We start from the raw sequence: 13402 nt of genomic DNA, 5'->3' as shown, positions 1-13402 counted from the left end.
ATGCCTTCAATATTATGTAGAAAAGGTACCTTACATCTACCTTACATCACAGATGCTAGATTATTTATAATGTGAGTAGTCCTACTCACAGGTGCTGGTTAGAGCAGGGATAAAAACCCAAACCACAAAGCCATTAACCACACATTGTTCCGTCACTCACCAATTTTCCTGTAAAGCAAAAACCATATTCATTGTGCATCTAAGTTTTGCAATCTCAATCCCTGCCTCATTCCAAGTCCCCTCCAGCTAGAGGGATATGCCCTGGCTGAACGGGAAACCTGCGGGACCACCCCTGATTACGTAAGAATACCTACTTGTGTCTATGAGTTTATACTGTAAATCTGGGATATTTGTTTTAATCTGACGTGTATTATTAATGTTTTTTGCTTTAAAAATCTGTTCATCGTATTTGATTTTGGGAATATTTTCACCTCATTATTCATGCAAAGACCAAAGAGAGGATAAAAAGACAGACAGAAGTGGGACTAAGGTTGGGGAGGAGATGATCGTGAGGCAACAGTCTTTACAATCTTGAACAATAGAATTTTCTACTAAGAAGACTGCAACTTTGGAAAAAACCTATTTGATGTGAAAACTTTGTGTAAGTGTCATATTAGCTTTGGCTGAACTTTAGCATGCAATTTTGCATAGGATGAAGATTGGGTATTTTTTCCCTCATTTCTTGCGCTGTACTCATGTTAGGAAGGGATAGGAACAATTACAGCAACCAACCTTATACTTTAAGCAGGAGAACAGAGAGGATAAGAGGGAGAAATGGAAGCGAGGAGAGTTGCTGTCAGTTGTGCACGGCTGCCTTTTTCCATGTAAAAACGCCTGTTTCTGCAGCTCCTTTCCCTCTCTCTTATCCTTACCTGATCACTGTTGCCTCTCCCCTGCTATCTCTCTCTCTCTCTCTGGCTCTGTTTCTCATCAGCTCCTCCCCTCTCTCACTCTCTCTCCTTTTGCTCTTTCTCAACCACTCTGCCACACTCCACTGACTTCAGCAAACGGCTCCTGTCATATTATCACACACACACACACACACACACACACACACACACACACACACACACACACACACACGCATATATATATATATACACTGAAGCCTACACACAATGAGAGGGAGAGAAGCAAGCATATAAAAAAATACTGTTTACATGCAAAGGCCACATATGCACAGACATATGTACTCCTGTATGTGCCTACACACATGCACACAAACAAATAAACACTGAGACACACACTTGACACACGCCCACGTTCACACACACAGACCAAGGCTACTAAGGGGGTGAGAGAGGCCCACTGCAGGGAATGAAAGTTTCGGGTTGGTTGAAAATTCTTGTTGTATTTGATCATGTCCATGCTTTGTTACATTAAATAAGCAATTTAGAAAATATCTGCGATGTATAGCTAGTTATTAGCGATATACACATATACACTGATATACTCTCAGTACCATCAGCTGAGACTAAAATGAGTCTTCAATTCAAGGATCAAAACATAAGCAATGCCAGATGTGAGACAACAGCTTCAAAGTGATTACTTTGGTTCTTTATGAGAGACACATGAGAGAAATGTTTTTTTCCTCCCTTTTTTTTTCTACAATTTACAGATTATTGTACCACCAAAGTCATTTAAGGACACCTCACCACTTTGTAAAAAAAAAAAAAAAAAAAAAAAATATATATATATATCCCATATTTGTATACAATGTATTTAGTGACAGGAGCAGTCACTAAACAGAGGGAGTCACAAGAGCTCAGATTAAACTGGCAAATACTGTAGTTGGTTGTTTAACTGAAGAGTGAGTGTGAGTGTCACACACACACACACACACACACACACACACACACACACACACACACTCATTTTGCACGCACACTGACACAAGCTGTGATCTCCAGCTTGAGGCTTTGGCAACACCGTGCCAAATACCAAGCCAATAAAGCATGTTGAAATTAATTAAAATAGATTTTTACTTATTTGTTCTACATCATCTCCACACATGATCAAATATATTAAATGAGCTGTGTTTTGGGTTTTTTCTTTTTTGCAGATTTTCAGCCACGTTTTATCTTCTCAATATTTGAGCTATAACATGTTGGTCTCTGGGAATGTACATTTATTTTCTGGTTTTGCAATAAAGTAAGTGAAAGAGGAGACCGGATAGAGAGAGGCTGTTTACATGAGACAAAGAACGCTGTCTTCTGTGCTGGGTCCGCTTTAGAAACGCTCTGTTACTGTTTAGACAACGACAAAATAGCCATAAAAATTACTACATGCTTATGCCAAGTAAGCGAACTGAAGGGTGCTTCTCCGTTTGGCTTCCCTGTGTTTCCTGTGTTGTCCTCTCAAAGGGTTAAAGCCCAAAGTGAACTGAATTGTAAGAAGTTGGTTTCCAAGGGAAACTGTTCGCACCGTTCCAGCTGAGGCGGGACAGACCAACTGCCTGACACGGAGGGGATAGGGGTGATTCTGTGAAATTACGAATTATTTCCGCAACACATCGCTTATTAACTATTAACATACATCTTTCATCGTGATACTAATCAATTAAAATCCTTATAGTAACGTTATCTCTTATTTAATCTGTATTTGACACAAGAGATTAATACTATTACTTGCTTCCACCCCTCCCGTACAGCCAGAGTGCTGGGGTCCCTGCCAAGTCGGTTTGAAAAGAGCAGACAAAGGCTTTGAGCTCAGGACGCCCCTCTCTCTCTCTCACTCTGCCTACAAAGCCAACCTAGCTCTATCTTCCCTGCTTTTCTATCATGGAAAGGTTTTTTAGTAGGTGGCGTTAAGAGTGTCGGTTTTATTTTTACTTTCTTGTACTGAAATGTACGACCGTCTGGACCCCCGCTCGGCCGAGAGAGGAAGCCTTTTTGTAGGTATAATACAAGGAAGCGTCGTCTGAGAGAGGGAGAGAGAGGGGGAAGGATTGACGCTTTTTCCTCCTCTCCTCCTCCTTCTTCCTTTCGCCCCCTCTCCTCCTCTTTTTGGCGGAGAGAGGGGTTGAGGCAGGAATAAACGCTTTTTTTTGTTTTTTTCTTTCTTTTTTTTTATTGCATTTGAATCCTACTGCGCAACCAGACCGGATCACGTGGGATTGGAGAGAGTTAGATCGATTTTGCACAGTTCAGTGTGGAGACAAAAAGAGAGAGAAACAAACAACTCTTTCTTTTTTACTTCTGTGGATAACTGGGACTGTTGATACTTTTGCATTATTGCAAGAGAAGGGGGGCTGTTTGAGTGGGTTCTTTCTTTCAGCCTTGGAAGTGTGGAGTATTAATTCTTATATGCCTGGGTTTTGAAAAACAATGGAGACGCACATTTCGTGCCTCTTCCCGGAAATTTTGGCCATGATTTTCAGCTATCTGGACGTGAGGGACAAAGGCAGGGTAGCCCAAGTGTGTATCGCTTGGAGGGACGCATCCTACCACAAGTCAGTGTGGAGGGGGGTGGAGGCCAAGCTGCACCTCCGCCGGGCCAATCCCTCCCTGTTCCCCAGTCTCCAGGCCAGGGGTATCCGGAGGGTCCAGATCCTCTCCCTGCGCCGCAGCCTGAGCTATGTGATCCAGGGAATGCCTAACATCGAGTCCCTCAACCTGTCCGGCTGCTACAACCTCACAGATAATGGGCTGGGCCATGCATTTGTGCAGGAGATCCCATCACTGAGGGTTTTGAACCTGAGTCTGTGCAAGCAGATCACAGACTCCAGTCTAGGTAGGATAGCCCAGTATCTGAAGAACCTGGAGGTACTGGAGCTTGGTGGCTGCAGCAATATCACCAACACTGGGCTTCTCTTGATAGCCTGGGGCCTCCACAGGCTCAAGAGCCTAAATCTGAGGTCCTGCAGGCATGTCTCGGACGTGGGGATTGGACACTTGGCGGGTATGACCCGCAGCGCAGCGGAGGGCTGCTTGAACCTGGAGTATCTGACACTCCAGGACTGTCAGAAACTGACGGACCTGTCACTCAAACACATTTCCAAGGGGCTGACAAAGCTCCGGGTACTGAATCTGAGCTTCTGCGGGGGCATCTCAGACGCAGGGATGATCCACCTCTCCCACATGGCCTCCCTGTGGAGCCTCAACCTACGCTCCTGTGACAACATCAGTGACACGGGCACCATGCACCTCGCCATGGGCACTCTAAGGCTCTCTGGGCTTGACGTTTCCTTCTGTGACAAGATAGGGGACCAGACCCTGGCGTACATTGCCCAAGGGCTGTATCAGCTCAAGTCCCTGTCCCTGTGCTCGTGTCACATCTCTGACGATGGGATAAACCGGATGGTGAGGCAGATGCACGAGCTGAGGACCCTGAACATTGGACAGTGTGTGCGCATCACGGACAAAGGGCTGGAGCTAATAGCTGACCACCTGACCCAGCTGGCAGGCATCGACCTGTATGGATGTACCAAGATCACCAAGAGGGGACTGGAGAGGATCACACAGCTCCCCTGCCTTAAAGTGTTGAACTTGGGACTCTGGCAGATGACAGAGAGTGAGAAAGTGAGGTGATTGGAAATTTTTTTTTTTTTTTTTTTTTTGGGTGTGTGTTTGTGTGTGTGTGTGTGTGTGTGTGTGTTTTTCTTTTTCTTTTTTGGATGGGGACAGAGGGGGACACGAGGAGCAGGAGGAAAGGGGGTGGATGGGTGTGGAAATGTCTTTTTCTTTTTAAAAAGAGAGAAAACCTTCCTATTCCCTTCTTGTAAGGTGTGCTTCTCCCATGTGACCAGAATTTTCTGTCCAGATGTTTTATTTTTCTTTCTGTTGGCCTTGCAGGATCTAAATTAGTGTTTGATATAACTTAATATTCTGCCTGGTAGGAAGCAATTAAAACTTGCTTTTGTTGTGAACTCGTGAAAATCCCTGTTAGCAATCGTTTTGATCTCATATTAAGTTTTAATATCTCATAAATTCTTTTGTTGGACTGGAATAACTTAAATGCAAATCAGCTCGTTTCACAAAATTCACAAGTGTCATTTTCCGTCATACTATTAGAAAAATCTGCTTCATTTACTGACACTTGCTTCCAGAAAATTCTTGAAGTGAAACTTGCATCCATCCAAACTGGCAGATTCCTTTTAATTTAAAGCAAAGTGAGGTTTTAAAACTTGAGTATGAGACTTCTATTTTTTCAGTGAGTCTGGATTTGAGACATTTACGACTAATCTCCGCTACAGCCATCACGCCTAAAAACATTTGGCTACCTCGTATGTGGTTGTTTATCAAAGGGTGTATACTGTTTTAAAAAAAAAGAAGAAGAAGGAAAGCGAGAATGAGAGACTGGGAGAAAATGTGCCTAAAGGGACTGTGTCTGCCCCCTCCCCCATCCCTCCACCCCCTCGCTCCCTCCTCCATGAGCAGAGCTGGAGAAAGGAGACCAGGACACAATCTAACTACCTTTGTTAATTTACCCCCATAAACAGCAACAATTTCCCAGAGACAGACAGAGAGAGAGAGAGAGGGAGAGCGAGCTGTAAAATCTAGTCAGATTACAGGAGGACGATGCTTTATGCAAAAAACATAAACCTGCTTGTGTACAAGAGCTTTTTTATTGTTTGTTTCCTTCATTTTTAGGGAGTCCAACTTTAATGCCCTTTATAGAGACGCGCTGTGTTCAAGCTTTGACCAATATAAAGGAGACAAGATTATCAGTTTACCCTTAGGAGAATTACCTATAGTCATCCTATAATAATACTATAGAGATAGAGGAATATTATAGCAATACAATACGAGGTAACACGTATTGGTATGAGCAGGCTATTATTAAGCGCAATATATTTCAGTGTAAGTATGTTATAGGAATATTTGGTATTTTTTTTAAGGGAAGCTGGTGGAAATAAATGTCAGTGGATGTTGTTCAGAGCGTCGTACTTCAAATTGAAGTGATTTCTATATCTTATACCCTTTATTGATCGAAACGAATCAGGGTTTGCTCTATGGTTTTTATTTTCCCACGTTAATGCCAACACAGGTCGCATTCATATTCATGTCGCTGTAGAGAGAAAGAGAGAGAGAGGAGGGTAGGGATAAATGTCTTTTTTCTCCATCTCTCCCTTTTTTCTTTTTTCTTTGAATAAAAAATGCCCTGAATCCATTTTGAGACATGCTTAGAAGAAGGAGCAATCGATTATTTTTCTTTTCTCTCTCCTCCGTCTCGGGTTACAAGCGGAATGTCTCTCTCTCTCTCTCTCTCCCCCTGTCTCTTTTTCACACACAAACATTTATACACACACATGCACACACGCGCACACGGGGGCCTGTGTGTGTGTGTTTTAATGTAATGCAATGATCTGCTAAAAATTAATATACGGATGTGCGTCCTGCTGATAAAGCTGTGTGTGTTTGAAAATAAAAAGATGTACTGTATATTATGTGTTTGTAAAGAAGAAAAAAAATGCAGAATCCCAAAATTAAATTGTTTTATATTCTTACGGTTAAAACAATTAAAGATATTTATATAATGAACGAAAAGAGTGTTGTGGACTACTTTTGTGTAGGTGTAGCACTTCATTGTTGTCACCAATGCTGTCTGTTTTTTTTGAACAAGAACGTGAAGAATATGTTTCCAGAAGGTAATTTTACATTGTTTATTCCCACAACACAGTCGGTACGGCTAGGCTCTTGTCCTACAATGATATTGTCCATATTTAGGCGCATTTAATACAATAAGGTCTTTCATATTAATGCAATGTTCCTAATAACCACCCACGCATTTCTGATCAGTCCAGTTTTTCCTCTCAAAAGGGCTGAAAACAGAAAGATCTGTTGTGTTGTTTTATTATTTACAAGGAAATTTAAAATGAATGCCTGCCGTCTTGATTTGGCTGCAGTGCCTGTGTAATTAATTATCACCAAGGCGTTTATTATAGGAAGCTGTTCCACCCTGCTGATTTTTTTAATCATCAACGTCTGTTTTTTATCCTCAGATGCAACAAAAAGGTGTTCAGCTCAACTGGGAGGGCAGTTGAGTTTCATATATAAGTCTCAAGGTTTCAAAGCACAGGGGGGTTAGGGCTATATGTGGAGGATTTTATGGTTTAAATGGAAGGTTTGGGGTATTAGGTTTGGTTATTTTTGCAGTGTTTTATTTCACATGTGCCAGAGCTGCGTCTGTGCGACTGCCTGTGCAGAGTAATGAGACCTAAAGTTGGTTAGAGCAGATTTCCCTCTTTCTGCTTTCCATCAGGACGTGTCCTGTGTGTGAAGCGACACACCACACACTTGAACGCACACACACACACACACACACACACACACACACACACAGAGGGTTGCCAGGCCAGTCAGTAGCTATTGTCTGCCTTTAGAAGTTAGGAAGGCAGGTTTTGGTGGGGGATTTTTTTTTTCTTCTTTTCCTCTCTTTCTCCTCCTCTTGTTCAGTCACGCATACCAGATCCTAGACCAGGCAGGAGACCCCCCCTCCTTGGTCCCCCCTGCCATCACACCCACACACACAAACACACACATGCACACACACACAAACACGCACACATCGACACACACACTTCTTTTTAGCATTCCACACCATCATTCAAAGCATTTAAGCATTCTCTCTCCCCTGACTCTCTGTCCATGGGGATTTGGGGATAAAGGCCAGTAGAAGGATTGTTGACCACAGGGACAGAGAGAGGGAGAGAATGTCAGTGTTTGCTGTTTCTTAAGTTTGCTTTAGCTGGCCTTTGGTCTTGTGCAATAACACTGCAATGAGTGCACACTGAGATGTGAAAGATTTGTCTGTGGCATTTTGTGCCGCTCCTTCCCAGAAACATCTAAAAAATCTGTTCATGAGCCACAAACAAAATAATATTTAGACTGAACAGTTGAGCTACTGTTGCTAATGTACAGTGTTTTGCCTATACAGTACTATTGTTATTCATTGTGTGCCTTATAATGACAACCAACAAATGTGGTTATTTGTTTTTTTGGAATCTTGAATGCTGCTGCAAGGCAACAAAAGAAACACAAGCAAATTCAAAAGGAAAGAAATGTGACATTGTAATAAAGTGGAGCTTGAATACTGACAAATGAATAAAGATGTAGGAGGCGTACAACACAGCTGATTGTTTCTTTATCATTTGACATTTGGGTCTGCAGACCTTTCCCAACAGATACAGGAGGGTTACCATGACATGGTCATATCACACATTTCTACAGCAAAGGTCTGCAGGCTGAAATGTAGACTGACAGAGATACAATCAGCTGCATTCAAATGATAATGTGATACTTTATTAATCCCCATAGGGAAAAGCTCTTTTTGTCTGCTGCCCTGCACAGGGAGGTCAGAGGTCAGGCTCAGCTCCAGAACCCCACTGCTGGAGCCACCGGGGATTCTGTGTCTTGCTCAAGGACACATCAGCAGGGTGGAGGGTTGTCATGTTTTTACATTAGGTCACCTTGCCTGTCTACCTGTCCTCTCTCGCTGTTCATTTGTGAGCTGGAGGTGGAGGTGGAGAAGGTCACCTGTGAAGCACCAGTTCTTCCATTTTTAAAATACTGTGACTTCTTATTTTGATGAAACTATTCCGCTGAACAATCTGTGAGGAGAATGCAAACTCGACCATTATTGTATAAGTTGCAGTCTCAATTTGCATTTTGAATAAAGAGAGCTGAGTGTGAATTAAGCTCTTGAGTTTCACTCCTGAGTGTTCAGCATTATGTAGTTACAAAGCATGATATATGCAAATACTGAATTTGAGCATGCTAATACAACACTTTAACACATTCTTTCTTTCACAGTTCTGCTTCCCCTTTGCAACAGTTGTACAGAATAACACCCAGTGAAACTACACCAGTCTGCAGATATTTCATCTTAATGCTTTGAAGCTTTGAGACACAAGCACAAAATTTCACCAGTTTCTAAGCCACTTCAAGATGTAGTTCTACATTTTGGCAACTACCTTTATTTGCTTTCTTGACTAGACTTAGATGAGATACCACTCTCATATTTGTCCGTGGAATATTAAACTGGAGCCATGAGATGGTTAGGTTAGCTAAGCATAGCATTAACACTGAAAGCAGGGGGAAACAGCTAGCCTGGCTCTGTCCAAAGGTAAACTCACTTATTAACATGTTATATCTTGTTTTTTTAAATCCATATAAGAACTGGAGGGCCGTCTGGTTGTCTAGTAAGATAGCAGTGATGACTGTGACTGGCAAAGGAAAAAAAAAAAGCTTGCTTTTACTCTTTAGTTATTGTATATTTTAGTTTTGTAATCTTTATGCTAAGCTAAGCTAACCATCTCCTGGCTCTAGCTTCATACCGTGCAGACAGATATGGGAGTAGTATTACATCTACTTAAACCAAAGCCAGATCACTTAATTCAGCAAAATGCACCGACATGATTCGTCCTCATGACTTACGTAAAGAAATCTACCACCTGAGGATGAGACTGAAAGCTGATGCTGTGCTTCTCCTGCTTAGCTCTAGCTTCCCTGTGTAGATGAATACCACACCCGATTCAGCAAAGCACTGACACTGCCAGGTTAGGCGGTTCATTTTTCCGATGTAAGTCAAAGGTTTCAGTGTGGCAGCCATTCAGATATGAGTGCAGTCACTGCACTGTAAGGCAGCTGGGATCAAAGCTCCCACCTAATGGCTTTATGTTAAGAATATTCTTTCAGTGTGAGTCTCTCTTCAAACCCACAGATCCTGCCTGTCTGCATGATTGACAGCTTCCAAACAAGTTAATTCAAAAGTTTACAGGCAAGCAAATTAGACAAAAGCACACATTTCTGTCCCATGTAGGTTGCCGACAAAACCTTTTCATACTATAAATGCTGCTTTCGCATTTGAACTTTGGTGTGTGAATGAGTGTGTGTGTTAGGCCTGTAAGTTGTAAAAGCTGAACTGTGACTAGTATGTTTTACTGCTATCATTAAAGGAACAGTTCACCATTAGAAGGGGAACTGGGGTTCTTCACAACAAAGCAGCAGGGGTATTAGCAGCAGAGTGTTACTGCCCTCCCCCACATCTCTCTGTCTTTGGCTGCAACAACTCCTTGTCTGCCGCGTTGTCTGAATGTCTATCTTTCTGGCCTCTTTTAGGTCTCTGCCTGTCTGTTGGTCAGTTTTCATCCCTGTTTTTTTTATTCCTCTCAACCTATTTCTTTTTCATTTTAAAGCTTTTTTTCTCTCATCCTTCCTGTCTCTTCATCTCTACCTGCCTACTTCCCACTCTTGTCATCCCTTTTTCTCTCTTTTTATCTGTACTCAGTTTCCTTCTCCCCTCTCCTCTTTTTCCTTCCACCTCCAACTTAATTTCTTCCTCCCTTTCATGCTATCGCTCTCCTTTTTCTCCCTCTTCCCCTCTCACTATTTCCATTTCCACCCTCCCTCCCTCCTTCCTCTTTTCTGCGGCACCTGGTGTTGAGGTGTCGCTGAGGTACAGTAGACGGCTCTTTGAAGTCCCAGGGGCCCTCGGGGCTGTGTGTGTGTGTGTGCGCGTGTGTGCGTGTGTGTGTGTGTGTGTGTGTGTCTATGTGTAAGTGTGTGTCAGGAAACTTTTTTTATCAGCAACTCCAGTTGGGAACATTTGGCGTTGCTTTTGATTTGGGCGTCTCTAATGGTGAAACGACCTTCCTTGTGTAGGTCTTCGTGCATGTGTGTGTAGTGTATGTGTATGTGTATGTGTGTGTGTGTGTGTGTGTGTGTGTGTGTGTGTGTGTGTGTGTGTGTGTGTGTGTGTTTGTGCACGTATGTCCTGATTATGTATAGCAGGAGAATTTGAATCCCTATTACCTTTTCTGCTTTTCTAAACAAATAAAAGCCTGACAACAATAAAAGTGATAGTCCAGGGTTTTTTTTCTCAAAGAATGTCAATGGGACTAAACTATGCATTTATAAAACTAAAATAAAACTAGTTTAATTAGACTCTGTGTGGCCTTTGGGATATGAAACCAGGTAAAATACAGGATGATAGAAACTTTCAATTCAGTTAACAAAAACAACATAGCATCATGAGGTACAATTAGGATTAGGAACATGGTATGATCATACTGTAACTTACTGGGTTTGGGGCTGGCACAGTCGGAGAAAAATGGGGGAAGAGCAGAAAAAAAAACCGCCTCTGTCCTAAAGTCTGCTATAGTCAACACCCAACCTGGAGAAAGAGAAAAAGGGGGTGGGGGTGGATGGGGGGGTGATGAGGCAGTGAAAGAAAGAGAGAAAATCAGGAAAAGTGGTAAAAAGGAGAGAAAGAAAAAGGAAGCCAGGGAGAAACAGATGAGAAAACAGTTGAGTCGGTGAGAAAGAGAGGGAGAGGGAGAGAGAGAGAGGAATCTCTGAGTCACTGTTTAACTGTGGGCTGCTAGAAGTCAGCTAGCCATGTTAAAATACCGTCTGGGCACACACACATACACCCACACACACCAAACTCTTCCAAAATACAGAAATCTGCCTTAACTTCAACAATGGTTGGCACAACACACACGTACACACACACACACACACACATATTAAAAGTTTATGCAAAAATCTTGCTACTGCCTCTCTCATACTTTGCTGCCCAGCAGACCAGTTAATTATTTTCAGTTGGACACCAGGCACGCACACACCTCTGCTGCACATTCCTCAAAAAGTAATGAGCTGCTTTTCTACAAAGGTAAGAATTTAGGCGAAGGTCAAAAGTAATTCTTTCCATTTCACAAAGATTAAGTTTGCAGCAAAGGGGGAATACTGACATCATTCAACACTTAAGTGATTAACTATTGATGATTTTTCTGTAAAAAAGAATGAACTTGGTGGATAACAGTTAGTTCTTTCTCTCCTAGAACAATCCTGGCGACAGATGGTGCTTTGGTTTTAACTCTGGAAACATATATGCAACATGATTCTCTTTCTTCATCTGTAATTTTTGATGTGAGGCTGCAACTAATGATTATTTTTACTTGCAATTAATCTATTGATAACTTCTTATCAAAAGATACTTGACTGATTGTTTAGTCCATTAAATGTTAGAAAATTGTATAACAAGACTAAGAGTCTACAGCCATGCTAGCAGCTCTGTGAGGCTACACCTAAGCGCAGTGGTGCTTTGAGCTAACATCAGCATGCTAAAATGCTCACAGTGACAAGTTAAATATCCTGCTGTTTAGCAGGTATAATGTTTACCATGATCACCATCTTAGGCTTATGTGTTACTATGCTATTATTTGCGAAATTAGCACTAAACACACAAGTACAGCTGAAGGGAATGGGAATGTCATTAGTTATTCTATGTATATGGTCATTTACCATATAATAATATAAGTATTGGATAAATTAAAATGTTGACCGGATGATGGCGGTACATGAAAAAGTTAAAGGATCAGACTTATTACAATTCAGCCTGAGAGGAATATGAACGTCAATACCAAATTTCAGGACAATCAAGCTAATTGATGTTGAGATATTCCAATTAAAATCTGAATTTTAAACTTGCTTGAAACTTGAAAGTCAGGGATCACTGCAGGCATTAGGATACATCAACCCTGGTATCAGGAATACCTGTTTAAAATTTGATGGAAATCCACCAAATAGTGGATGAGATACAGTATTTCACACTGGACCAAAGTGTTGGGAATGCCATCCCTAAAGCCACACCACTAGAGTGGCTAAAAACACCATCACAAGTTATGAGAGCCCAAAATGACATCTACAATTCCTCTGACCATTTCAGTACTACTTTGGTGTATCTTTCAGCATCTGGACTTGAGAATCTTTTACTCATTAGCTTTTCTGGTCATTAATTTATCACATGCTGTTATCAGGTCATTTACGGCTGTAGGCCCATTGCTCATTAGGCAACAAATGCAGATATCAACCATTTTCTATGTCTTATGCTAGAATCATAGCTATACAAGTTCCAGAGATTGTATAATGTATCAGCATTAGCTGTGCTAGAGATCCTTTGACTCTTCTTCAATACTTGTTCTATTAGTATGAGCCATGTTACTCAAATCATTAGAGTTCTTTCTTTTTACACCTAGCATTAGCCATTCTAGGTTGTTTTGCTCAATCAATGTCAGATCCAGCAGATTGGATACGAAAACAACACACTAAATCTTTCATTTGAAACCATAAGACCCTGCTTCATTCACAATAAATCCATGGATGTTGTTGCTGAATCTTTTATAGAAGCCTCAGCAATTACAGCGGGAGACTGAGAATTATGCAGCATGTGATGTTGACTTCTGCTGCCTTTTCCCGCTTCATTCGATAGTACCCAGCGGAGAAAGACAGGAAAGAGAGAAAGGGCAGGGAGAGGGAGAGAGGGGGATGACATGTTGGTTCTTTTTGGTTTTATTTCTCACGATGTGAAACCACGTGAAGCTCCAACAGAAATGTGACAGATAGCTGCAATGTCAAAAACTGGCAGGCTCGCACATGTTCTAATCTGTCAGGTGAGA

General features: G+C 41.8%; 2 protein-coding genes across 2 annotated transcripts in view; one reads left to right on the top strand and one right to left on the bottom strand.

Annotated features, from left to right (window-relative positions):
- wnt5b (wingless-type MMTV integration site family, member 5b) overlaps positions 1-13402 on the bottom strand; it is a 79069-nt gene that overhangs the window by 28355 nt on the left and 37312 nt on the right. Inside the window, exon 2 of the mRNA XM_040145902.1 lies at positions 11023-11115. The gene's annotated coding sequence lies outside the window, so the exon portion shown is untranslated. The remainder of the gene's footprint in view (positions 1-11022; positions 11116-13402) is intronic.
- Positions 2732-4542, top strand: fbxl14b (F-box and leucine-rich repeat protein 14b). Its single transcript, XM_040145884.1, has one exon. The coding sequence runs from the start codon at positions 3327-3329 to the stop codon at positions 4527-4529; it is 1203 nt and encodes a 400-aa protein (XP_040001818.1). The 5' UTR covers positions 2732-3326; the 3' UTR covers positions 4530-4542.

The sequence above is a fragment of the Xiphias gladius genome, chromosome 2 (assembly GCF_016859285.1).
Source record: "Xiphias gladius isolate SHS-SW01 ecotype Sanya breed wild chromosome 2, ASM1685928v1, whole genome shotgun sequence".
Lineage (NCBI taxonomy): Eukaryota > Metazoa > Chordata > Actinopteri > Istiophoriformes > Xiphiidae > Xiphias > Xiphias gladius.
Note: the sequence above shows the minus strand (reverse complement) of the source record. Positions and strands in the feature narration are given on the sequence as shown.

What these genes read in the sequence shown, in the direction of transcription:
- fbxl14b (XM_040145884.1), top strand. Translation starts at nt 3,327, where the DNA reads ATGGAGACGCACATTTCGTGCCTCTTCCCGGAAATTTTGGCCATGATT.